This window comes from Hippopotamus amphibius, chromosome 5 (genome assembly GCF_030028045.1).
Source record: "Hippopotamus amphibius kiboko isolate mHipAmp2 chromosome 5, mHipAmp2.hap2, whole genome shotgun sequence".
Classification (NCBI taxonomy): domain Eukaryota; kingdom Metazoa; phylum Chordata; class Mammalia; order Artiodactyla; family Hippopotamidae; genus Hippopotamus; species Hippopotamus amphibius.
The window spans coordinates 52,031,083-52,058,829 of NC_080190.1; the positions used below are offsets into that span (position 1 = coordinate 52,031,083).

A 27,747-nucleotide genomic window follows, 5' to 3' on the forward strand; every position below is an offset into this window, starting at 1 on the left:
ACCAACATTACTAATGATAAGTAAGGTCACACATATCACACTTCTGAATGTGACAGCCTGAGAAAGGACACATCATCATTTATGTAGAATTCTGGCCAGAGATGCATCACCTGAATCTAATAACGAGAAAATATCAGATAACTCCAAATTGAGGAATAATGTATAAAATAACTGGCCTATATCCTTAAAACATGTTACTGTCATGAAAGACAAAGGACAGCTAAGGAACTGTTCCAGATTAGAGACATGACAACTGAAAACAATATGTGATCCCAGACTGAATTCTCTATTAGAGCGAAAAAAAAGTCTAGAAAAGATTTGAGATAGCTGAGATAACAGACAAAAGTGTAATAGATTAAAGTACTGTATCAATGTCAAATTTCCTGAATTTGATAACCCAAGTGTGATTACATATGAAAATACCCTTGTTTTTAGAAAACAGAAACTGAAATAGTAAGGGTAAAATATATACAACTTTACTCTCTCAAAGAGTTCATCAAAAATAAACTGTGGGGACTTCCTTGCTGGTGAGTGGTTAAGAAACCGCCTGCTGTTGCAGGGGACGTGGGTTCAATCCCTGGTCCAGGAAGATCCCATATGCCGTGGAGCAACTAAACCCCTGAATAACTACTGAGCCTGTGCACCTAAAGCCTGCACTCCACAACAAGAGAAGCCACCTCAATGAGAAGCCTGCACACCACAATGAAGAGCAGCCCCCGCTCACTAAACTAGAGAGAAAGCGCACACGTAGCAACAAAGACCCAAATGCGGCCAAAAATAAATAAATAATAAACAAATAAACAAATAAATTGTGTACGTGTAGATTAGGTAAAGGAAAGAAGCAGAAAACCAGAGAACAATGCAAATGTGGAAAAATGTTAAAAACTGGTGACTCTAGGTAGAGTTTATGGGAGTTTTATTATGCTATTCTTGCATTTTTTTCTCAGTATGAAGTAACTTCAAACTAAAGAGTAAAAATAAAAACATAAATGAATTAAGTTCATACGTTATAGTCCTAACCTCCAGTAACTCAGAATGTGACCTGATTTGGAGATACTGTCTTTACAGAGGTCATCATGCTAAAATGAGGTCAGCAGAGTAGGCCCTAATCCAATATGGTTGATGTCCTTATAAAAGGGGGAAATTTGTATAAAGACATGTGAAGAGAGACAGGGAGAAGATGGCCATCTACAATCCAATGGATGCTTAAGGTACGAGAAGTTAGGAAAGAGGCCTGGAACAGATCCTTCCCTAGTACCCTCAGAAGGAACACAGCTCAGGCAACAACTTGATTTTGGATGTTTCAGAGCTGGGAGAAAAATAATTTTCTGCTATCCTAAGCAGAAACAAACATAAGAATTAAAATAGGGACTTCCCTGGTGGCACAGTGGTTAAGAATACACCTGGTGAGGAAGAATCAAGATGGTGGAGTAGGAGGACGTGCGCTCATTCCCTCTTGCAAGAGCACCGGAATTACAACTAACTGCTGAACAACCATCAACAGAAAGACACTAGAACTCACCAAAAAAAAACCCACCCCACATCCAGAGACAAAGGAGAAGCCTCAATGAGACAGTAGGAGGGGCACAATCGCGTTAAAATCAAATCCCATAAATGCTGGGTAGGTGAATCACAAGCTGGAGAACAGTTATACCGCAGAAGTCCTGAGGGTTCTGAGCCCCACATCAGGCTTCCTAACCTGGCAGTCCAGCAACGGGAGGAGGAATCCCCAGAAAATCAGACTTTGAAAGCCAGTGGGATTTGATTGCAGGACCTCCACAGGACTGGGGGAAACAGAGACTCCACTCTTGGAGGGCACACAAAAAAGTGTGCTCACCAGGACCCGGGGGGAAGGAGCAGTGACCCCATAGGAGACTGAACCAGACCTACCTGTTGGTGTTGGAGGGTTGCCTGCAGAGGTGGGGGGCAGCTGTGGCTCACCGAGGAGACAGGGGCACTGGCAACAGGGGTTCTGAGAAGTGCTCATTGGCATGAGCCCTTCCAGAGTCCACCATTAGCTCCACCAAAGAGCCTGTAAGCTCCAGGGCTGGGTTGCCTCAGGCCAAACGACCACCAGGGTGGGAACACAGCCCCATCCATTGGCAGACAAGCAGAGTAAAGTGTCACTGAGCTTCACCCAACAAATCAGATTAAAGTTTTACTGAGCTCCACCCACCCAGCCCAACCCACCATCAGTCCCTCCCATCAGGAAGCACCCACAAGCCTCCTAGACAGCTTCCTCCACAAGAGGGCAGACAGTAGAATCAAGCAGTATCAGCACTATTTCATCTTGTGGAACTGAAAATCACAGCCACAGAAAGACAGAGAAAATGAAAAGGCAAAAGACTTTGTACCAGATGAAGGGACAAGATAAAACCCCAAAAAACAACTAAATGAAGAGGAGATAGGCTCTCTTCTGGATAAAGAATTCAGAATAATGATGGTTAAGATGATCCAGGACTTTGAAAAAAGACTGGATGCAAAGAGTGAAAAGTTGCAAGAAAAGTTTACAAAAGACCTAGAAGAATTAAAGAACAAACAAACAGAGATACGCAACACAATAACTGAAATGAAAAATACACTGGAAGGAACCAATAGCAGATTAACTGAGACAGAAGGACGAATAAGTGACCTGGAAGACAGAATGGTGATAATCACTGATGTGGAAAAGAGTAAAGAAAAAAGAATGAAAAGAACTGAAGACAGCCTAAGAGACCTCTGGGACAATGTTAAACACACCAACATTTGCATTACAGGGGTCCCAGAAGGAGAAGAGAGAGAGAAAGGACCTGAGAAAATACTGGAAGAGATTATAGTTGAAAACTTCCCTAACATGGGAAAGGAAATAGCTACCCAAGTCCAGGAAGCGCAAAGAGTCCCAGGCAGGATAAACCCAAGGAGAAACACACCAAGACATATAGTAGTCAAATTGACAAAAATTAAAGACAGAGAAAAGTTATTAAAAGCAACAAGGGAAAAACGACAAATAACACAAGGGAACTCCCATCAGGTTAACAGCTGATTTCTCAGCAGAAACTCTACAAGCCAGAAGGGAGTGGCACGATATATTTAAAGTGATGACCGAGAATAACCTATAACCAAGAATACTCTACCCAGCAAGGATCTCATTCAGATTCGACAGAGAAATCAAAAGCTTTACAGACAAGCAACAGCTAAGAGAATTCAGCACCACCAAACCAGCCTTACAACAAATGCTAAAGGAACTTCTCTAAGTGGGAAACATAAGAGAAGAAAAGGACCTACAAAAACAAACTCAAAACAATTAAGAAAGTGGCAACAGGAACATACATATCGATAATCACCTTGAATGAAAATGGACTAAATGCACCAAGCAAAAGACACAGACAGGCTGAATGGATACAAAAACAAGACCCATATATATGCTGTCTACAAGAGACCCACTTCAGACCTAGGGACACATACAGACTGAAAGTGAGGGGATGGAAAAAGATATTCCATGCAAATGGAAATCAAAAGAAAGCTGGAGTAGCGATACTCATATCAGATCAAATAGACTTTAAAATAAAGAATGTTACAAGAGACAAGAAAGGACACTACATAAAGATCAAGGGGTCAATCCAAGAAGAAGAGATAATTATAAATATATATGCACCCAATATAGGAGCACCTCAATACATTAGGCAAATGCTAACAACTATGAAAGAGGAAACGGAGAGTAACACAATCATAGTGGGGGACTTTAACACCCCACTTACACCAATGGACAGATCATCCAGACAGAAAATTAATAAGGAAACACAAGCTTTAAATGACACAATAAATCAGCTGGATTTAATAGATATCTAGAGGACATTACATCCAAAAACAGCAGACTACACAGTCTTCTCAAGTGCACATGGGACATTCTCCAGGATAGATCACATTTTGGGTCATAAATCAAGCCTTGGTAAATTCAAGAAAATTGAAATTGTATCAAGCATCTTTTCTGACCACAACACTATGAGATTAGAAATCAATTACAGGAAAAAACTGTAAAAAACACAAACACATGGAGGTTAAACAATATGCTACTAAATAACCAACAAATCACTGAAGAAATCAAAGAGGAAATCAAAACTACCTCAAGAAACAAGAAACATCCCAAGTAAACAAGCTGACCTTACACCTAAAGAAACTAGAGAAAGAAGAGCAAACAAAACCCAAAGTTAGTAGACGGAGAGAAATCATAAAGATCAGAGCAGAAATAAATGAAATAGAGACAAAGAAAACAATAGCAAAAATCAATAAAACTAAAAGCTGGTTCTTTGAGAAGATAAATAAAATCGATAAACCTCTAGCAAGACTCATCAAGAAAAAGAGGGAGAGGACTCAAATCAATAAAATTAGAAATGAAACAGGAGAAGTTACAACAGACACCGCAGAAATAAAAAGCACCATAAGAGATTACTACAAGCAACTATATGCCAATAAAATGGACAACCTGGATGAAATGGACAGATTCTTAGAAAGGTATAACTTTCCAAGACTGAATCAGGAAGACATAGAAAATATGAACAGACCAATCACGAGTAATGAAATTGAAACTGTGATTAAAAATCTTCCAACAAACAAAAGTCCAGGACCAGATGGCTTCACAGGTGAATTTTATCAAACATTTAGACAAGAGCTAACACCCATCCTTCTCAAACTCTTTCAAAAAATTACAGAGGATGGAACACTCCCAAACTCATTTTATGAAGCCACCATCACCCTGATACCAAAACCAGACAAAGATACTACAAAACAAAAGAAAACTACAGACTAATATCACTGATGAATTTAGATGCAAAAATCCTCAACAAAATACTAGCCAACAGAATCCAACAACACATTAAAAGGATCATACACCATGATCTCAAGTGGGGTTTATCCCTGGAAGGCAAGGAGTCTTCAATATATGCAAATCAATCAGTGTGATACACCATATTAATAAGTTGAAGGATAAAAACCACATGATCATCTCAATAGATGCAGAAAAAGCTTTTGACAAAATTCAACACCCATTTATGATAAAAACTCTCCAGAAGGTGGACATAGAGGGAACCTACCTCAACATAATAAAGGCCATATATGACAAACCCACAGCAAACATCATTTTCAATGGTGAAAAACTGCAAGCATTCCCTCTAAGATTAGGAACAAGACAAGGATGTCCACTCTCCCCACTACTATTCAACATAGTTTTGGAAGTCCTTGCCACAGCAATCAGAGAAGAAAAAGAAATCAAAGGAATCCAAATTGGAAAAGAAGAAGTAAAACTGTCATTCTTTGCAGATGACATGATACTATACACAGAAAATCCTAAAGATGCCACCAGAAAACTACTCGAGCTAATCAATGAATTTGGTAAAGCTGCAGGATACAAAATTAACACACAGAAATCTCTTGCATTTCTATACACCAACAATGAAAGATCAGAAAGAGAAATTAAGGAAACAATCCCATTCACCACTGCAACAAAAAGAATAAAATACCTAGGAATAAGCCTAACCAAGGAGGTAAAAGACCTGTACTCAGAAAACTATAAGACAGTAATGAAAGAAATCAAAGAAGACACAAACAGATGGAGGGACATACCATGTTCTTGGATTGGAAGAATCAATATTGTGAAAATGACTATACTACCCAAAGCAATTTACAGATTCAATGCAATCCCCATCAAATTACCAATGGCATTTTTCACAGAACTAGAACAAGAAATTTTACGACTTGTATGGAAACGCAAAAGACCCCGACTAGCCAAAGCAATCTTGAGAAGGAAAGCCGGAGTTGGGGGAATCAGGCTTCCTGACTTCAGGCTATACTACAAGGCTACTGTGATCAAGACAGTATGGTACTGGCACAAAAACAGAAATATAGATCAATGGAACAGGGTAGAAAGCCCAGAGATAAACTATGGTCAACTAATCTGTGATAAAGGAGGCAAGGATATACAATGGAGAAAAGGCAACCTCTTCAATAAGTGCTTGGAAAACTGGACAGCTACATGTAAAAGAATGAAATTAGAACACTTCCTAACACCGTACACAAAAATAAACTCAAAATGGATAAAAGACCTAAATGTAAGGCCAGACACTACAAAACTCCTTGAGGAAAACACAGGAAGAACCCTCTTCGACGTAAATAACAGCAAGATCTTTTTTAATCCACCCCCTAGAATAATGGCAATAAAAACAAAAATAAATAAGTGGGACCTAATGAAACTTCAGAGCTTCTGCACAGCAAAGGAAACTATAAGCAAGACGAAAAGACAACCCTCAGAATGGGAGAAAATATTTGCAAATGAATCAACAGACAAAGGATTAATCTCCAAAATATATAAACAGTTCATCCAGCTCAATATCAAAAAAACAGACGCCTCAATCAGAAAATGGGCAGAAGACCTAAATAGGCATTTCTCCAAAGACGACACACGGATGGCAAAGAGGCACATGAAAAGCTGCTCAACATCACTAATTCTTACAGAAATGCAAATCAAAACTACAATGAGGTATCACCTCACACCAGTTAGAATGGGCATCATCAGAAAATCTAGAAACAGTAAATGCTGGAGAGGGTGTGGAGAAAAAGGAATGCTCTTGCATTGCTGGTGGGAATGTAAATTGATACAGCCACTATGGAAAACAGTATGGAGGTTCCTTGCAAAACTAAAAATAGAACTACCATATGACCCAGCAATCCCACTGCTGGGCATATACCCAGAGAACACCATAATTCAAACAGACACATGCACTCCAATGTTCACTGCAGCACTATTTACAATAGCCAGGACATGGAAGCAACCTAAATGTCCAACAACAGGTGAATGGATAAAGAAGATGTGGTACATACATACAATGGAATATTACTCAGCTGTAAAAAGCAATGAAACTGGGACATTTCTAGAGACATGGATGGACTTGGAGACTGTCATACAGAGTGAAGCGAGTCAGAAAGAGAAAAACAAATATTGTATATTAACATATATATGTGGACTATAGAAAAATGGTACAAATCAACCGGTTTTCAAGGCAGAAATAGAGACACAGATGTAGAGAACAAACATATGGACACCAAAGCGGAAAGCGGGGAAGGTTGGGGGGGGGAACGAATTGGGAGACTGGGATACCAAATTGTACACTCTAAATATATGCAGTTTATTGTAAAAAATAAATAAAAAGTTAAAAAAAAAAAAAAAAGAATACACCTGGCAATGCAGGGGACACGGGTTTGATCCCTGCCCCAGGAAGATCCCACATGCCGAGGAACAACTAAGCCCTTGCGCCACAACTACTGAGCCTGAGCTCTAGAGCCTGTGAGCCACAACTACTGAGCTCACGTGCCACAACTACTGAAGCCCGAACGCCTAGAGCCTATTCTCCATAAGAGAAGCCACTGCAATGAGAAGCCTGCGCACCGCAAAAAAGAGTAGCCCCCGCTCTTCGCAACTAGAGAAAACCCACGTGTAGCAACAAAGACCCAATGCAGCCAAGAAATAAAGAAATTTATTTAAAAAAAAAAAGAATTAAAATAGTAAAACAAGCAAACAAACAAAAAACACCTATAGGACATTATGCTAAAAGAAATTAAATAATTTTTACAGACATCTGAGATATACTTTCACCAAATAAAGATGTTTAAAAAGCACACATATTTGAATTATTTACTATCAAACATCAATCTTGCACTGTAAAGAAAATCACATGATGTAAAACATCAAACTCAATGCACTATCCTAATGCAAGTGCTTTTAATGTAAACTAAATCCCAAATGAGAATAAGTAAACTAAAATTGATTTAATGGTTATCATTATTTAAAGATATATTTTTAAAAATCTCCCATTAGAATCAATTAAAGAATTATTAAAACTAAGAGTTAAACATGTGAATAGTTTAAACACACAGTAATTTTTTCATATATTAACAAAAGTTTACAAAATATAATGAAAAAATAATCTCACAACAGCACCTAAAAATATACTATAAAATTTTACTGAAAGTCAAAGAAGACTAATAAAATAAGGTGTACTATTTTATGAGTTAGAAGACTATACACTGTAAAGACCAAATCTATCAATAAATGTTAACCAGGTTTTGAACAGAATCAGACAAAAAGGACTCAAAAGATATTTACAAAAATAAACTTTGGAGTATACTAAACTTTTGGAAAAGTAGCAAAGAAGGATTTGCCTTACCAAGTATTAAGATATAGTGAAAGCTACATCAATATAAACAATGTGTTCTACTGTCAAGAGACAGATTTTTAAGAGGCCAAAAGTAGATCCAGATATATATAAAAATGTAATAAAAGCAGCATCTCAAATGAATAAAGGGTACTGAGAGAATGTGCTAACCATTTGGGGAAAAACTAAATTGGATCCTTACCTCATGGAACAAAATTAATTCCAGATAAATAAAAAGTTAAGATGTAAAATGTGAAACTATAAAAGAACTTGAAAATACTATTGCAATGAGGAAGGAATTTTGAAACTTGACATCAAAACCAGAAATCATAAAAAAATGGCTGGTGTAAATTGTAATTAAAGATAGCACTGAATATATATTTTTGTTTTATGTAGCAATCTTAATAAGCCTATAACATCATTACACTTATTATGCTTTTAGAGTTGTGGCTAGGGCAGTAAGATCAGAATATGTTATTCTACCCACCTGACTTCATTTCAGAGAACAATTTTCTACTTTGACAACTGGCTTTTCCTGTAACGGTTAGGAGGTTATCCGAGTGACAAAAAGTACTTAACTCCCTTTTTTTTTTTTCACATTTCTGTGTTTGTTATCTTTAGTTGGAATGAAAAACAAAATCTAAAATTTGGGTAAGTAACTTCCTGTAATTTGGCATCGTTATTAAAATGGTTGTAAGTTTTTAAAATTAATTAAAGTTAATATTTTACGTGAAGAAATAAGAAGTACCTACAAGGACTTTTTTTTCTCCTTCAGATCCACTGGATGTGAGTGCTACTTGCACCTTAACTTATGTTATAAGCAAATGTTTGTTCTGCTGGGGGAAAAATGCTAATTTAAATATGATATTTCATGTCAAATTCCTAGATTCTTCTCCCTTCCCTTTACATCACGGTCATACAAACATCTGCAACTGCAATACAGAGGCAAGAAGTATTCATAATGAAGTTCAGATTCTTTAACATGATTATTTTTATGTTCGAAATCCTCTTTTTTGTCTTTTCATAAATTAGCCTAAAGTGCAGGGTAAAAGGTATAAAACCTGAGTTATGATACTGAATTTACACAGGACTTAAGGGCTTAAATATAAGAGCTTAAACCAGCAAGAGTCCATTCCTCAACCCTCACTTAGCATATTCCTCAGTCACCAGTGGACTTCACTGAAAGACTTGGAAGGCAATACAGTCTTATTACAGCAGATAAGAGTTCCAGAGGAGTCAGTTGTGTCAAATAACACTGAGCAGCTGACGATGAGGACAGAAAATCTGGCACATGGAAGCCGTCAATGACACTAACAAGAATGTTTTTTGAGACGTAAACAGGTAGATAAATGGTAAACAGGTAAATCAATGACTGGAGCAGTTTAAATAGTCAAGGGAGGGTGAGGGAGAAGAGGTAATGCAAGTAGACAACTCCCCGATGCATGTGGCTACTAAGCAAGGGGCTGGAAGATGACTGTTTTCTTACTAAGTCTATACTAGAGATTTTTTTTTGGGGGGGGGGGGTACACCGAGTTCAATCATCTGTTTTTATACACATATCCCCGTATTCCCTCCCTTCCTTGACTCCCCCCCCTTATACTAGAGATTATTTGCTGATAGAAATAAACCAACAAAGAGGCAAAGACTAAAGAAAAGAGAGGAGAAACAGTCAAAATTCTCAGGGATATCAAAAACCGATTGGGACTGACATGTATACATTAATATGTATAAAACAGATGACTATTAAGAAAAAAAATCAAATTGTACGCTTAAAATATATGCACTTTTTTGTAGGTCAATTGTATTTCAATAAAACTTTTTAAAAGGAAAAAAGAATAAGAAAAAAGCAAACAGAGCTAACTAGGTGATACCTATCTGTGCTTACATCAACCTCAACAGAAATAATTTAGCATTTTTGTAGAAGCTGCCCTGTAAATTTCTTGGTCATATTTTTAACACTTAAGCAATATTTCCATATGAACTCATATCTCCAAATTATTGGTGCTCAAAACATACTAATTTATTTGCTCTCTAAACACTCCAAGTAACTCAACATATGTAAGAGATTTTATACCCAGGAAATTTCTCTTAATAATATATAAGCTTTTTTCCCTCACAGCAGCATCACTAATTTTATTTTATTCTCATTTTTAAAAAAATCCCTGTTGATACTTCAGTTCATACTCTAGTAAAAGTTCTTCATTACACATCTTTTTCACATATCATATTAATCACGGTTCTTACTACTGTTTCTCAAGTTCTAAACTGTGACCTTCGACAGATACATTTAGAAATGTTATTTTCACAAAGAATTAGAAGCTTTCCTATTTTTCTTAAAACACAAACGGCTCTATATTAGGTTTCCCTTTTTGATACAGTCAGAAAAGCACTGTCACTTCAGGACTGGGGAGCCCACATTGAGTGCCAGAGATTAGAGCATCCTCTACTTAGCTCCACTGACTGCTGCAATTGGGGAACTTAGATCCTGTGCTGCCTATCTTCCACTTTTTCAAAATAAGCCAGAGAGCTGGACTTTCTTTTTGTGAAATCTCCCAACTTTTGTTTGCAACTAATTAAAAAAATACAGTGTAAGCCAAATATAACATGCCTACAGGTCAAATCCAGATGACAGGCCACAAGTTTACAACTTCAAGGTTAAAGAATCATAGTAGGTCTGCTTATTTTTCTTTCACATTTTTCTTGTTTTTAAGTAATTCTTCCTTCCAAAAAGGGGTATCACAAGTTTTTCTATAATATACCCATTTGGAGATTCAAAGCAAGGTTAAATAACCTCCACCATCACCAAGTGCCCTTAAACATCTGTCTTTTTTAGAGAAATATACTAAATTTGCATTTTGATACTGGTTTGGGATGGCAAAGAAATTCATCTTTAAATTTACAATTGCTCTTGCAAAGGGCAGTTTTCTTACACCTACAAGATAATTAACATTTATAGCACACCTACAGTGTGCCAGGGACATTGCTAAGCACTCACATTTGGGTATTTCATCAAAGCCTAAATTACCTTGTGAAGTAGATTTTATTATCTCATTTTACAGACAACTTGCAACAGTTCACAAACTTCTCAGTTTTTGTTTCTCAGCACTCAAAATCCAGCAGAAATAGTTGGGTAGGCTTGTTTTTTGACAAGTATCATCAATCAAGAATAATTACAACCATCAAATCACAGTAACAAAAATGCAAAGCAAAAGTATTGAAGGATGATATCCTTTGAATAAACAGCTTAACCTTAATTTCAACTAATAAATTCTTCAGTTTCATTGATCTTGTCATCATTGAAATAGTCAGAGTTATTTTCAAGACAAGTAAAATTGAAGTCAGCTCTACTTTCGGGTTAATATGTTTCCTTCCAGGGCCTCTAAAAAGACTAAGTTTTACAAAATCAAAGCTTTTTTCATTAATTAAAGAGACTTAAAAAAAAGAACACTGGTTGCTGCCACAAAGAAGTTACTGAGTATGTGTGGTAGGCAAGGTACTGTGCTAGGCCCAGTAACACAAGGAACCAAGTAAGATTCCCTCCTTACATAGAGCCTTACAGTTTCTAAGAATGGAAACAGATCTTTTTAAAAATGTTCAAATTAAAATTTAATTACAATAATGATAAGTGCCAAAAAAGAAACTTAAAACAGGGTGTTATGATAGCTTTGACATAAATGTGTAAGTTTAAGTAAAAAGACATTACTGGGCAAAGTCTCTATATAATAAGAGGGGTAAAAAGACAATTGCTCTGTTACAGTGAAGTGGCTCCTTTAAAAATATTACAGTCTGGGGACTTCCCTGGTGGTGCAGTGGTTAAGAATCCACCTGCTAATGCAGGAGACATGGGTTTGAGCCCTGGTCCAGAAAGATCCTGCATGCCGAGGAGTAACTGAGCCCCTGTGCCACAACTCCTGAGCCCATGTGCCACAACTACTGAAGCCCGCACACCTAGAGCCCATGCTCCGCAATAAGAGAAGCCACCGCAATGAGAAGGCCACACACTGCAACGAAGAGTAGACCCCACTCATCACAACTAGAGAAAGCCTGTGCACAGTAACAAAGGCCCAGTGCAGGCATAAATAATTAATTAAAAAAAAAAAAAAGAATTAGGACCACAGAATATAAAGCCAATCCGACATCTTATTATTGAGCAAAAATATGCAAACAAATTAGAACTAAATCCTGAGCTAGAGAGAACAAAACCTGTATGAACAGGATACAACAGAACATCAAGTCCCAATACCCAGTCACAAATTTTTATCAGCTGTATCTTTCCTCTTATAGAAAAAGTGAGGGGACAATAGTCTTGTTTAGAAAATATGACACCTATTCTCAAAATACTAAAAGGACTGATACAAATAGGACTATATATCTATGACATAATCTGATTACTACTCATAGTGACTTTTTTCTACGAGTATTAAGCAGATTGATGAATGTCATTAATACTTAAAATGACCTAGGTAAAGAAAAATACTGATACTTTTTAATGGACTGATAATGTTTGACAGAGGTATAATTAGTTTACAAGCAATGCTTGTTTCTTATACCCTCAGAAATGCGACCAGTTACACATGAACATGTATTTATGAAATACATTCAAATTTTAATAACCAAATTTTTAAAGTAATTCCTTAAAAGTTAAAAAAAAGTTTACACACATTCTAACTAAAACTTAGAACTGGAAAAATTACAACATAAAACAGTCAAATTAACATTCAGAATATGACACTGGGAATTTTATGACAGTTTTTATGTGAAAAATCTTTTTTAAAGTCTTCATTTATCTAAAAGCAGCAAGGAAAAGAAGAACAAAAGAAATATTGTAACTGCTTTTGGGACTTTTTCCCATTACATTTGTGAAACACAAGAACAGTCCAATTCATGCCATTTTATGCCAGGAAAGTTATTTTTTTTTTCTCAAAATAAAATGTAAAATACTAAGTTTAACTCAATATCAATTTGAGTTAAATTTGTATTTAACTGCAAAATTAAAATTTAACTTGTGGGCCTCTCAAAAAAAAATACCATTTTTTAAATACCTTTGAATATACAAAGAAATAATCTTCAGGCTTACTTGGAAGCTAAACTATATAAAAGTAAAGACCTTAAAAGAAAAAACTAAGTACCAATTTTTACAAATATTTAAGTTAAAATGGTTCTCCTCTGGAGGCCCCGCCAGGGAAAATGTCTTAGTCTTTGGCTCCCTAACTGGGGGCGGGGTCGAAGATACTGCGGCAAATGCATATTCTAGCCTCGCCACTGTGGCTCCAAACTTGAAGTGCAGTGGTAGGCTCTGGAACAAAGAATGTGTAACCTGATCTTTTTTCCTTCTCTTCTCCTTCACAGCAACATCTCAAAATGGCATCTTTGTGCTGCTTAAGGGAAAAACATCTATTCACTATTACAGTGCAAGGGAAAAAATAAGAAATCAAATCACTTTTTAAAAATGGTTTTTGCTTAATATACGGTTGTATCTCAGTTGTATCAAACACTGAGAACATAGATAATCCAATTATAAATGAAGACTTCATTTCTATTACTTGAATGTCTACTACCCAAGATTAACAAATGCAGCTCAGGTTTGAAGAACAATTAGTTTTACTAATAACAAGGTGGACTTAGTATTTATTTCTGTTTCTATAACAAAAGCAGTAATTAGCTCCTAAGACATTTTGAAGAGAATATAATTTAAATTAATACAAATAATCTACATAAATTTGAGTTTTAGTGACTTTAAATCTTAGTGACTAAAAAAAAATCATGCAAGTTATGTACTTTTAATTCTCATATCTTTTCATTTATCATTATTTAATAAAAAGGAAACAAGTCTGCAAATATGGGAAGGAACAATAAAAAATTTGCTACCCAGGGATCAAAGAACATATTAAACATTCCCACCATTGACAAAAAAAATGTTTAAGGTATTCTAAAATTAATACCACGAAAAATGTTATATAATTTTTATACAAAGCAATCCTATAGTGAGTTATCTGACCCTCACAACAACCTTGTAAGTTAGGAGGTCACAAATTTGGTTAGTTGAGACAGTCATAAAAAAAATGGTAGAAGTCTCTTGACTCCAGACTATAGCCCTAAACTGTTATTTGTATTTCAATATACATTAGTAAACACTATTATGCCCCTTTTACCAGAGAGGAAACAGGCTCAGAAGCGAATAACTTGCCTAAGGTCACAATGCTAACACACAGCAGGCCCAACTCCAAAGTCTTACCACTTAACCACTACTGTAGTCCCCATATTTATCAAAATAAATAGATAAAATTAAGTTTACTGTTATATAACTGACTAAAAACCAACTGTGGTATCAGAACAATGCCCCATCAAAGACATCCACATTCTAATCCCTGGAATATGTGAATGTTACCTTGCATGACAAAAGGGATTTTGCAAATATGATTAAGGGTACAAAGCTTGAGATGGGAAAGTTATCCTGTCGGGCTCAATCTAATACATGAGTCCCTAAGAGCAGAGAACCTTTCCCAGCTGTGGTTAGAAAGAGAAAGAGAAGACAAAGGGTCACAGGGATGAGACCTTGTTGGCTTTGAGGATGGTGAGGAAGGAAGCTAGAAGCCAAGGATTGTGGTTGGCCTACAGAAGCTGAAAAAGGCAAAGAATCAGATTTTCCCCTAGAGCCTGGAGAAAGGAACGCAGTCCCGCAGACACCTTGATTTTAGGCTGGTGACACCTGTGTTGGAAAGTGTAAGAGAATAAATTTTTTCCGTTTAAAACAGTAAGTTTGTGGTAATTTATTACAGCAACAATAGAAAACCAACTCTGTACTGTATAACTGACATACAGACTGAATGTTCGTGTCCCTCCAAAATTCATGTTAAATCCTAATGCCCAGTGTGATGATATCTGGAAGTAAAGCCTTTGGGAGGTAATTAGGTATAAAGGTGGAGCCCCCATGAATGGAATTAGAGCCCTTATAAAAGGGAACTCAGAGAGTTCCCTTGATCCTTCTGCTATGTGAGGATACAGAGAAAAGATGGCATTTTATGAACCAGGAAGTGGACTCTCATCAGACTGAATCTGCAAGCAGCCTGATCTTGGACTTTTCAGCTTCTGGACTGTGAGAAATGTCTATTCTTTATAAGCCAGCCAGTGTTACGGTATTTTGTTAACAGTAGCCTGAATGGACTAAGAAAATTGACTACTTTGTATTTTAAATTAACTGAATACTATTCTACAATACCAAAAGATATTCTGTCAGTGAGCAAATATGTAATCAGAAATCCTGCCCCTCTTGAGTATATGAAATAAAAATACAACAGACACCCATCGCTATACAACTGGATGTGATTTGGTTGTCAATGACATTCTGGCCCAAAGCTATACCTTTTAACTTTCCTTCTTCCTTCCCTCACAAGTTAAATGTAAATACTAAACTCTGAAATTCCAAAACACAAATCCAACTAACTTTCCTTTGTCTTGTCCACATCAGTATGCGTACACATGTACAAAAGTCGAGAAAATGATCAAAAGGCACAGAGTAATTGGGGAAAAGACTGTAGTGATGACCAAAAAAGAATGGGATCAATTTATTAAGCACAGGTGGCAGAAGAGTTTTCAAAAAGGAACAAGGCAGTGAGCTACTGAACAGAGTAGGGAGCTGAATACAGTACAAAGAATATTTGACAAGGAACCATATTACTAGATATAGTAATAAATAAGTTAGTCCTTGACTTAGGTGCTTTTATTATCCCATTTTGCAGGTGGGAAAACAGAGCACAGAATATAAATTAGCAAAGTCACACTGCTAATAAGTGGCAAAGGCAGGATTCAAATGCAAATCAGTGGGACTTCAGGGCCGCTGCATTTAACCAGTGAACTACGCTGCTCTCCAGAGCATAAGCCTCTCATCCAACCCTTTACACGAAACAGGAATAACTTCTACCTCAAAGATTTGGGGAAGTATGAAGTGATAACATGTATAAAGCACTTTGGAAAGTACTTGGTATGTAATAACGGTTCCATAAATGTTAGTGACTAGTGCTAAGTGCCAGGTGCTATGCTAAACATTTCTCTTACCTGATCTTATTTAATCTTCACAACAGCCCAGGAAGCTGCATCTTTGTTTCTGGTATGGGAAGACTGCTTAGAGAGATTAAGGTTACACAACCAATAAGTGACAGCACAATTCAAACTTGGAACTTACCTAGCATACAAAACCTAAGCATTTGAGCAGTGGCCTTCAAATACTGGTTAACAGTTTTTTTAGCTTGCATATTCCCAAATATAACTGTAAAAACCTACATAATCCCTCACACATTTTAAAGTTGACATCTAAAATCTTTTACAAGTCAGATAACTGAATATGATTTCTGGCATACTGTAAATACTGACATTTTACATAGATCTGTAACATCCCTCTTAAATCTGTTCAACAGAATCCAAACACCACTGTGATCTGACACCCACCATGATTCATTCGAAAATAAAATTTTCACATTGTTTTTTCCCCTCCTTGAACTCATAACATCTTATTCCATTCACCCTGCATGTAATAATTTTTATGCTTGAAAGTCTATTATTTAATCACTCATACATATCTGCAGTTTGAATGGAAATTTCTTAAAAATTTCCTTTGACCATAAATAACTCTCTAAGAGTTTTAAAAATTATTTGGGATTCAACTACCATTACTATTAGCATACATAACTGATTTAAATAACAAACATTACAGATTTGATAGTAATTAACAACATTAAAAGTAAAAATTTTACTGGAAATGTATCTGTTAATGGGCTGGATGAGGATTTTTTTTCAATTAGTTCATTCATCTATTTGAATAATTATTGCTAAAATGAGATGATTCAGTGTATTCCTACTTCTCTTTTTTTTTAAGAGGGTGCTGAGAAATTTTGTTCATATTAATAGGTGAATGGAAGGAATTTTATCAGTAGAGTCATACAATTTTTTAGAGTCACACAATTTACAAAATTTCTTGAGTTATTTACTGAAAAATGCTATTGTTATTTACCACCAAAAATATTTTTAATGACTTAGCATCTAACAAATTGATAACTTTAGAATATTGGAATTGAAAAATCCTTCAAATTTATTCAAAGTAAAAAACTGGAAACCATTAAAGGACTTGTTCCCCAAAGATTAGAGCTACTTACTTCACAGTACTAACACCAACATCCGGAAACTGCCACTTTAGGGGTCCTAGAAGTTTTGCTTAGTTTTTGGAGATATAATTCACATATCTCACTCTTTTAAAGTGTACAATTCAGTAGTTATTGGCATATTCACAAAGTTGTACAAGCATCACCACTATCTAATTCCAGAACACTTCATCACCCTAAAAAAGAACCTTGTAACCATTAGCAATCACACACAACTCCCCCCTCTTCCCCAACCTAGTCCACTTTCCCTATGAATCTGCCTATTCTGGACATTTCATATAAATGGAATCATACAACATGTCATCCTTTATGACTGGCTTCTTTCATTCAGCATCATGTTTTCAAGGTTAATCCATGTTGTATGTAGCATGAGTCAGTATTCCATTTCTTTTCATGGGTGAATATTCCAGAGTATAGGTAAACCACATTTTATCTATTTATCAGTTGATGGACATTTGGGCAACTTCCACTTCTTGGCTATTGTGAATAATGCTGCTATGAAATTTTTTTTTTAAGATTTATTTTATTATTTATTTATTTTTGGCTGCGTTGGGTCTTCATTGCAGCGCACGGGCCTTCTCTAGTTGTGGCAAGCAGGGGCTACTCTTCATTGTGGTGCACAAGTTTCTCTTGTTGAAGAGCATGGGCTCTAGGTGCATGGGCTTCAGCAGTTGAGGCTCGGGGGCTTTAGAGCACAGGCTCAGTAGTTGTGGCGCACTGGCTTAGCTGCTCCGTGGCTTGTGGGATCTTCCTGGACCAGGGCTTGAAAAAGTGTTCCCTGCGTTGGCAGGCAGATTCTTAACCACTGTGCCACCAAGGAAGTCCAATGCTGCTATGAACTTTCATATACAAGTTTTTGAGTTAACATTTTTTTTTAAACTGTAATTTTTTTATTGGAAAACAAATATACAACTTGGAATGGATCTGAGGCAAATTGTGCCATAAGCAGATTTTCTTTAAGTGGCTAAAACAAAGTTTAAAAAGCAAGTAACAATAAAAGAAAATGTTTCTGGTACAGGACCAGCAGTACAAAAAAATAGTGTACGAGTACCTGGATAAAATACCCGTTTTGCAATAGTGCAACTTTTAAGTACATATTGTTGACTGTCCATAGTCCACGCAGAGTTACAACTCCACACTTCAACAACAACATGCTGACAGTTCCTAAAGAAAACTACTTTAAAAAAAAGGCATAACCCAGATGTTCCCTCATTTGACCAACTCCATCTAAGTTTAGATGTGCAGAAGGGCTTAGATATATCCAGAGTAAGCCACATGCAACATGTTACTTGATCAATTTTCTAAAATAAGGTTTCAGGACAATGACAGTAAGATAAGGGAGGAAAACATGGAGGAATGAAGTCCTAATTACTATACATGCATATTTTTGTTGACAGTAGGGGGAAACCTTTTACAGATAAGTTACAAACAAAGAAAAGGCAAATAAACAATTTTGTACAAGAAATTTAACACATTCTGTACAATGTCTTCACTTTGCTGTCATCATCTGTACAAACTCTTCATAGTTTACTTGACCATCACCATCAATATCTGCTTCCCTGATCATTTCATCAACCTCTTCATCTGTTAACTTCTCTCCAAGGTTTGTCATCACATGGCGGAGCTCTGCTGCACTAATATAGCCATTACCATCCTTATCAAACACACGGAATGCTTCTCTAATTTCTTCTTCACTGTCTGTGTCTTTCATTTTTCTCGCCATCACTGTCAGAAATTCAGGGAAGTCAATTGTGCCATTACCATCAGCATCTACTTCATTAATCATGTCCTGTAACTCTGCTTCTGTGGGATTCTGCCCAAGAGACCTCATTACAGTTCCCAATTCCTTAGTTGTTATAGTTCCATCACCATCCTTGTCAAATAGTGAAAAAGCTTCTTTGAATTCTGCAACCTGCTCTTCAGTCAGTTGGTCAGCCATGCTGCAAGCGCTACTGGTCTCCGGGACGCGACTACAGAACCACTCAGCTCGCTCGCTCCACTCGGACTCAGAGTTAACATATTTTTAATTCTTTTGGGTATATATCTAGGAGTAGAATTACTGGATCATATGGTAACTCTATTTAACTTTTTGAGGAACTGTTAATCTATTTTCCAAAGCAGCCGCATCATTTTACATTCTCACAGCAGCATATAAGGGTTCCCATTTCTCCACATCCTTACCAACACTTGTTATTATCTGCCTTTTTGATTACAGCCATCCTAGTGGGTATGAAGTGGTATCTCATTGTGGATTTGATTTGCATTTCTCTGATAACTAACGCTATTGAGCATCTATTTATTTTCTCATCTATCTTATTGGCCACTTGTACATCTTCTTTGGAGAAATATCTATTCAAATCCTTTGCCCATTTTTACTTATTTATTTCATTTTTTTTTCCTGTTATGCTTTTTTTTACTTGCCAGGATATATCTGACTAGGTGTCCATGTCCTCCAGTTCTAGTCTGCACTTTGCCCATTTTTAAAATGAATTTTTTGCTGTTGTTAGTTATAAGTGTTCTTTATGTATCCTGGACACAAGTCAATTATCAGACGTGATTTGCATATGAATCTCCCATTCTGTAGGTTGTTTTCTCAACTCTCTTGAAAGTGTCCTTTGATGTACCCCAATTTTTAATTTTAATGACACCCAACATATCTATTTTTTCCTTTAATATCATATCTAAGAAATCACTGCCTAATTCAAAGCCATGAAATTTACACCTGTTTTCTTCTAAGAGTTTCATACTTTTAGCCCTTACATTTAGGTCTTTACTTTGAGTTATTTTTGTATTTGGTATAAGGTAGAGGTCCAACTTCATTCTTTTGCAGTTGGATATCCAGTTGCCCCAGCACCACTGTTTTGGTGTCTTGGAATTGTCTTTTATTCCCTGAGGTATTTCCACCACAGAGCAAATGCATCACCGTAAAAAGAAGGAGCAGGATAAGTTATGCCAGTCTTTTGTAAAATGGAAAAGGGGAATGGTAGAAAGGAATGTGGGAAAGAAGTAACTGCTTGAAAGGCTGATTCACAGGAAAGTCATTTTAGGAAAGAGCACATGTGGAAGTTTAGGGTCTGTAAATTAATTCACTTGAAATTATCCATGTGTGTGGGTACCTTTAGGAGTTTGTGTCCCCGCCCTAGGCCCAAGACCAATGCTTAAATACTGCTCTATAATACTGTCTCCTAAACTCCAGGGGGAAATGTATCATTTGTGGACAACTGGTTATACTTTAATGGTGTGAATAATAAAATGAGATGGGGCTTAGGATGAAGCTAGTGACCCAAGGAGGCCTACAGGTTTTTTACCCTACACCATCAGCCAAACAGAAAAGTTCACTTGCATTTTCCATTTTATATGAAACATATCTGGTTCAATGTAGGCATTAATGGGATAGAACTCATTTTTAAGATTTTTTTTTTTAACTACTAAAAGAGTAATAATAACAAGACAGCACTAAAAAATTCTGCTTTGAACCCACTAGCTTACTCACCTTATGCCTAGGCTCCCTTGAAACAAACCCTAGCTAGACCAGGGATATAGGATGCCATCACTGAATAGAAATATTAAGGTCAAACCCTTAGCCAATTGGTACACCACTATGTGTAGTAAAATTATTTTCCCCTGAGACTGATCCACTTTATGATACTGGCAAAACAGATGTGCTATTTCCTCTTATCACATAACTGCCAGTTTAATAGATGTGTAGTGTATGTAACCTTGGGGTTATTTCATTTCTCATGCCTTTAACTGGGATTAAATACAGACAGCATTTTTGCATGCAATGATTTACTAAGTATTTCTGCCCATGTAAACTAACTGTTCACTGCATTTTACTAAGTACTTACCCAACAAATCTGTATTTTTTATTTTGGATTAAAAGTTTCTATTTGGTTATATATTAACTTCTGCCCCTCCATTTTAAATTTATTTTATGGGTTTTTATTGTGTAAAAAATGAATTACTTTTCAAACTAAATTCTAAGTATCCAAAAATTAATGAGTGACCCCTTTCTCCACTGGTGTGTTGTTCCTGGATTATTATATATATACTAAATTTAAAATGTGACTCTGGGGGCTTCCTTAGTGGTGCAGTGGTTAAGAATCTGCCTGCCAATGCAGGGAACATGGATTCGAGCCCTAGTCTGGGAAGATCCCACATGCTGTGGAGCAACTAAGCCCTACGTGCCACAACTACTAAGCCTGCACTCTAGAGCCCATGAGCCACAACTACTGAGCCCACGTGCCACAACTACAGAAGCTGTGCGCCTAGAGCCCGTGCTCCGCAACAAGAGAAGCCACCACAATGAGAAGCCCGAGCACCACAATGAAGAATAGCCCCCACTTGCCGCAACTAGAGAAAGCCCGTGTGCAGCAGCAAAGACCCAACACAGCTAATAAATAAATGAATGAATAAATAAATAAATGACTTTAAAAAAAAAGTAACATGTGACTCTGTTTCTGTAATCTTATTCAATTTGTTTATTCTATTTTTTTAAACCCAGTATCAGTTATTCTACTTCACGTGGTTGTACTCTGATTTGAGATAACATTTTCAAGAATATAAAATCTATAATGCAAATATCGGATGGTAATTTGTAATTTTTAAATCTGATATCATTCACAGAGTGATAAAGATGACATTTCAATCAAATAAAAACTGATTATCCAGTAAAGAGTGCTGAGAAACTGACGAGCCACCTGGCTTTAAAAAGAGATTTGAGCCCTTCATCACTCCTTAGACCAAAAATAAACTGTAGATTAATAAGATATTTAAAGTAGAAGAAAATAGTTTTGTTTTTGCTTTTTAATATTATTCTCAGACAAGGGGAGACCATCTAAGCCTGACACATTAAATTACTAAGGGGAAAAAATAAGTTCCTTTTAGGAAAATTTATATTTCTGTCTGTGAGACATCCAAGAGAAGGATAAATCTGCATTTCTGAGTAGGGGTTCACACTGGAGATTAAAAGTTGGGCATCATCAACACACAGATGGTTTCAAAGCCTTGAGGTCAAATAAGCTCAAAAAGGGAACAGGTATGGTTAAAAAAGAGGTGCAAGGACTGAGCCTTGGAGGCAATCCAGGACAAAAAAAAGACTGAGATGCAATCGAAAAAAAAGTCTGGAAAAGATGCAGTCTTGAAAGCTGAGTGAAGAAACTGTTTCCAGGGAGAGAGAATAAATGACCACCTGTGCCAAATACTGTTAATAGGTCAAATAATTCAAGGATGAGAAACGAAAAATCATGGTTAACCTTCACAAGAGCAGTTTGGGCAGGGTGCTGGGAAGGAAAGCCCAATCAGAGTAGGCAGACACCTATGATATTGGAATGAGAAAAACTGGAAGCAAAGTATAGACACTTTAAAAAAAAAAAAAAAAAAAGGAGGGGGGAATTGAGCAACAGTTAGAGGGGAAACTGGAGTCAAGAGACTCCATATTCTTGTCATGTAAGATGAGAGAAAAAAGAGTAGGGTGGTGTGCTGATGAGAATGATCCTGAATCATGTAAGACAGCAGGGATGGAATTAGCGCACTGCAGAGGTTGTAGCACTTTCTAGATGCATACTCCGTTACTAAATAATAATACAGAGAAGTCAGAATACATGGAGTACTGATAAAGACATATGGATAGATATAGTAGCAGCAGCTTTATGGATGTTTTCTTGTATGGCATCTATTTTCTCAGTGAGATGAAAAGGAAAATTGTGTAATGAGAGTAAAGAATGTTGAAGGTAGTGTTGGAAGTTTGAGGAGAAGTTAAAATGATCACCTAGGTCAGAACAGGTCAGGGAAATAAATGGATTAGGAACTACTGCCGAGTAACATTAAGGGCTCATCTGACCTTAATGATCATTAACTGGAAGTAAGACCAACAACAAAGTTAATTCGTCAGCCATTTTCAGCTGCAAAAGTGCAAGTATACAGTCAGAGCACACAAATAAGAAGCAAACCTTGACAGAACTGAAGGAAGAAATGGACAGTAGCACAATAGTAGTGGGAGATTTCACTATGCCACTTTCAACAATGGACTGAACAACAAGAAGATCAATAAGAAAACAGAGGATTTCAAAAACACTATGGATCCACTGTACGTAACAGACACATACAGAACACTCCATGCAACAGGAGCAGAATACACATTCTTTTCAAGTGCACACAATTACTCTCCAGGACAGATCACACATTATGCCACAAAACAAATCTTGACAAAGTTAAGAATACTGAAATCATACCAAGTATATTTTCTAACCACAACGTAATGAAACTAGAAATCAATAGTAGGAAAACTGGAAAATTCACAAATGTGTGAAAATTAAACAACACACTCTTGAATGACTAATGGATCAAAGAAGAAATCACAGGGGAAACTAGAAAGTATCTTGTGACAAATGTACACAAAAACATATAATACCAAAACTTATATGATGCAGGAAAAGCAGTTCTAAGAGGGAAGTTTACAGCAGTACATGCCTATAATTAAAAAAGAAAAGAGGGCTTCCTAGGTGGCGCAGTGGTTAAGAATCCGCCTCCCAATGCAGGAGACACGGGTTCAAGCCCTGCTCCAGGAAGATCCCACATGCCACGGAGTAACTAAGCCCGTGCGCCAAAAAAAAAAAAAAAGAAAAGAAAAGAGATCTCAAATTAACAAAGTTTACACCTCAGAGAACTAGGAAAAGAAGAAAATAAGCTGAAAGTTATGAGAAAAAAACTAATAAATATTACAGCAGAAATAAAATAGAGAACAGAATAAAAAAAGAAAAAAATGAATGAAATGAGCATTTGTCTTCTGAGAAGATCAACAAAACTGACAACCCTTAGCTAGACTAAAAAGAGATAGAATTCTCAAAAAACTAAGATCAGAAATGAAAGAGGAGACATTACAACTGATGCCACAGAAATAGGAAAGATTTAAGAAACTACTATGAATAATTACACAATTGGGATACCCAAGAAGAAACGGATAAATTTCTAGAAACATACTTGCTACCAAGACTGAACCATGAAGGAAAAGAAAACCCAAACAGACCTGTAACTAGTAAGGAGATATCAGTAACCAAAAATCTGCCCAAAAAAACAAACCACCTGATTAAAAAATAAGCAGGAGACCTGAACAGACTTTTTTCCCAAAGCAGATATACAGATGGCCAACAGGCACATGAAAAGATTCTCAACATCACTAATCATCAGAGAAATGCAAATCAAAATCACAATGACATATCACCTCACACCTGTCTACATCACAAAGTCTACAAAAAACAAATGTTGGCAAGTATGTGGAGAAAAAGGAACCCTTGTAAACTGTTGGTAGGAATGTAAATTGGTGCAGCCACTATGGAAAACAGTATGCAGGTTCCAGCAATTCAACTCCTGGGTATATACCTGAAGAAAACGAAAACCTAATTTAAAAAGATACGTGCGCCTCAACACTCAAAGCATTATTTACAATAGCCAAGATATGGAAGCAGCCTAAACGTCCTTCAAAAGATGAATGGATAAAGAAGTGGGGTGTGTGTGTATACACACACACACATATACAAAGGAATATTAGTCATAAAAAAAAAGAACGAAATTCTGCCATTTGCAACAACATGGATGGAACTAGAGGGTATTATGCCTAGTGAAATAAGTCAGACAGAAAAAGACAAATACTGTATGATATCACTTATATGTGGAATCTAAAAAATAAAATGAATAAGAAAACAAAACAGAAACAGGCTCACAAATATAGAAAAAAACCTGTGGTTACCAGAGGGGAGATGAAAGTGGAGAAGGGCAAGACGGGTAGGGGATTAAGAGATACAAACTACTCTGTATAAAATAAATAAGCAACAAGGATATATTGCATAGCACAGGAAATATAGCCAGTATTTTATACTAACTTTAAAGGAAGTATGATTTATAAAAATGACTCACTATATTGTACACCTGAAACTAATATATCGTAAATCAACTACACTTTTAAAAAAATCTCCTAACAAAGCCCAGGAGCAGATGGTCTCAGTGGAGAATTTTACCAAACATTTAAAGAAGAATTAATGCCAATCCTTCTCAAAGTCTTCCAAAAAACTGAAAAGGAGGAACACTTCAAAACTCATCTTTTGAGCCCAGCATTACCCTGATACCAAAGCCAGAAAAAGATACTATTAGAAAAGAAAACTACAGGCCAATATCACTAATGAATATACATGCAAAAATCCTCAACAAAATACTAGGAAAGCAAATTCAACAGCACAGTTAAAGTATAATACACCATGACAGAGTGGAATTTATCCCTGTAATGCAAGGATTATTCAACATAAGAAAATCAATAAATGTGATACACCACATTAACACAACTTAATGGAAAAAATCACGATTATCTCTACAGGTGCAGAAAAAGCATTTGACAGAATTCAACAAACTTTCATGATAAAAACAGTCAAACTAGGAATAGGAGGAAATTATTTCAACATAATAAAGAATAACTGACCCTTGAACAATGTGGGTTTGAACTGCACAGGAGCACTTACACATGATTTTTTGTTAATAAATAAGTACTGCAGTACCACATAATCCTCAGATGCAGAACTGTGAATGCAGAACCACAGACTTATTAACACCATTAAAATGTCCATACTGCCCAAAGCTACCTACAGATTCAATGCAATCCTTATAAAAATCCTAATGGCACTTTTACATGTATAGGAAAAGCCATCTTAAAATTCGTACAGTATCTCAAGGACCCGGAACACCCAAAACAATCTTAAGAAAAAAGAACAAAGCTAGAGGCCTCACATTTCCTGATTTCAAAACATATTACAGAGCTACAGTAATAAAGAATTATGGTGCTGCTATACATTCAGATCAAATGTAAAGACAAACATACAAATCAATGGAACAGGACTGATATCCTAGATAAACCCTTGCATATATGATCAAATGATTCTCAACAAGGGTACCAACACTGCACAACGAGAAAGGACAGTCTCCTAAACAAATACTGCTAGGAAAACTGGATATCCATATGCAACAGAACGAAGAAGGATCCTTATCCTACACCATATGCAAAGATTAACTCAGAATGATTTAAGAGTTAAACATAAGACCTGAAACTATAAAACTCTAGAAGAAAATATAGGGGTAAAGCTTCATGACACTGTAATGAACAATGATTTCTTGAATATGACATCAAAAGCACAGGCAACAAAAACACAAACCTCTAGCCAGGCTCATCATGAAGAAAAAAGAAAGTACCCAAATATATGCAATAAGAAATGAAAGAGAAGAAATAACAACCAATATGACAGAAACACAAAAAAACCTTAGGAGAATACTATGAACAATTATATGCCAACAAACTGGACGACCTGGAAGAAATGGACACATTTCTAGAAACGTACAGCCTGTCAAAACTGAGTCAAGAAGAAACAGATTATTTGAATAGACCAATTACTTGAAGTGATACAGAATCTGTACACAAACAAACAAACAAACAACAACAACAACCAAAAAAAACTCCCTGCAAACAAAAATTCAGAATCAGACAGCCTCACTGGGGAATTCTACCAAATATACAGAGAACTTATACCTACCTTTCTCAAACTATACCAAAAAAATGAATAGGAGGGAACACTTCCATATTCATTCTATGAAGCCACTATTGTCCTGATACCAGAACCAGACAAAGATACTACAAAAATAAAATTACAGGCCAGTATCTTTGATGAATATAGATGCAAAAATCCTCAACAAAATATCAGTAAACCAAATCCAACAATTCATAAAAAGGATCATACACCATGATCAAGCTGGATTCATTCCAGGGTGACAAGGATGGTTCAACATACACAAATCAATTAATGTGATACAGCAGATCAACACAAGGGAAGACAAAAACCACATGATCATCTCAATAGGTTCAGAAAAGGCATCTGACAAAATTCAACATCCATTTATGACAAACATTCTCACCAAAGTGGGTACAGAGGAAACATATCTCAACATAATAAAACCCACTTATGACAAATCCACAACCAACATAATACTCAAAGGTGAAAAGCTGAAAGCCTAATTCCTGCTAAATTCAGGAACAAGACAAGGATGTTCACATGATCTCACCACTTCTACTCAACATAGTACTGGAAATCCTAGCCACAGCAATCACACAAGAAAAAGAAATTAAAGGTATCCAAATTGGAAGGGAAGAGGGAAAACTGTCACTATTTGCAGATGACATGATACTCTAGAGAACCTTACAGCCTCAACACAAAAACTATTAGAACTATTAGATACAATATTAATATCCAGAAATCTGCTGCATTTCTTTACTAACAAGGATATACCAGAAAGAGAAAGTAAAAAAATAATCCCATTTAAAATTGCATCAAAAAAAAAAAAATACCTAGGGATAAACTTAATGAAGGAGATGA

The 27,747-nt window shown here is 36.2% G+C and overlaps 2 protein-coding genes across 5 annotated transcripts in view; both read right to left on the reverse strand.

Annotated features, from left to right (window-relative positions):
* BMPR1A (bone morphogenetic protein receptor type 1A) overlaps positions 1-27,747 on the reverse strand; it is a 146,524-nt gene that overhangs the window by 89,755 nt on the left and 29,022 nt on the right. Inside the window, exon 2 of one of the 4 annotated variants that reach the window (XM_057734284.1) lies at positions 16,239-16,301. The exons of the other annotated variants lie outside the window; for them this stretch is intronic. The gene's annotated coding sequence lies outside the window, so the exon portion shown is untranslated. The remainder of the gene's footprint in view (positions 1-16,238; positions 16,302-27,747) is intronic. 4 annotated transcript variants of the gene reach the window in all.
* Positions 18,210-19,298, reverse strand: LOC130853096 (calmodulin-1-like). Its single transcript, XM_057734287.1, has one exon. It carries the CDS (start codon positions 19,275-19,277, stop codon positions 18,828-18,830), a length of 450 nt encoding a protein of 149 aa, XP_057590270.1. The 5' UTR covers positions 19,278-19,298; the 3' UTR covers positions 18,210-18,827.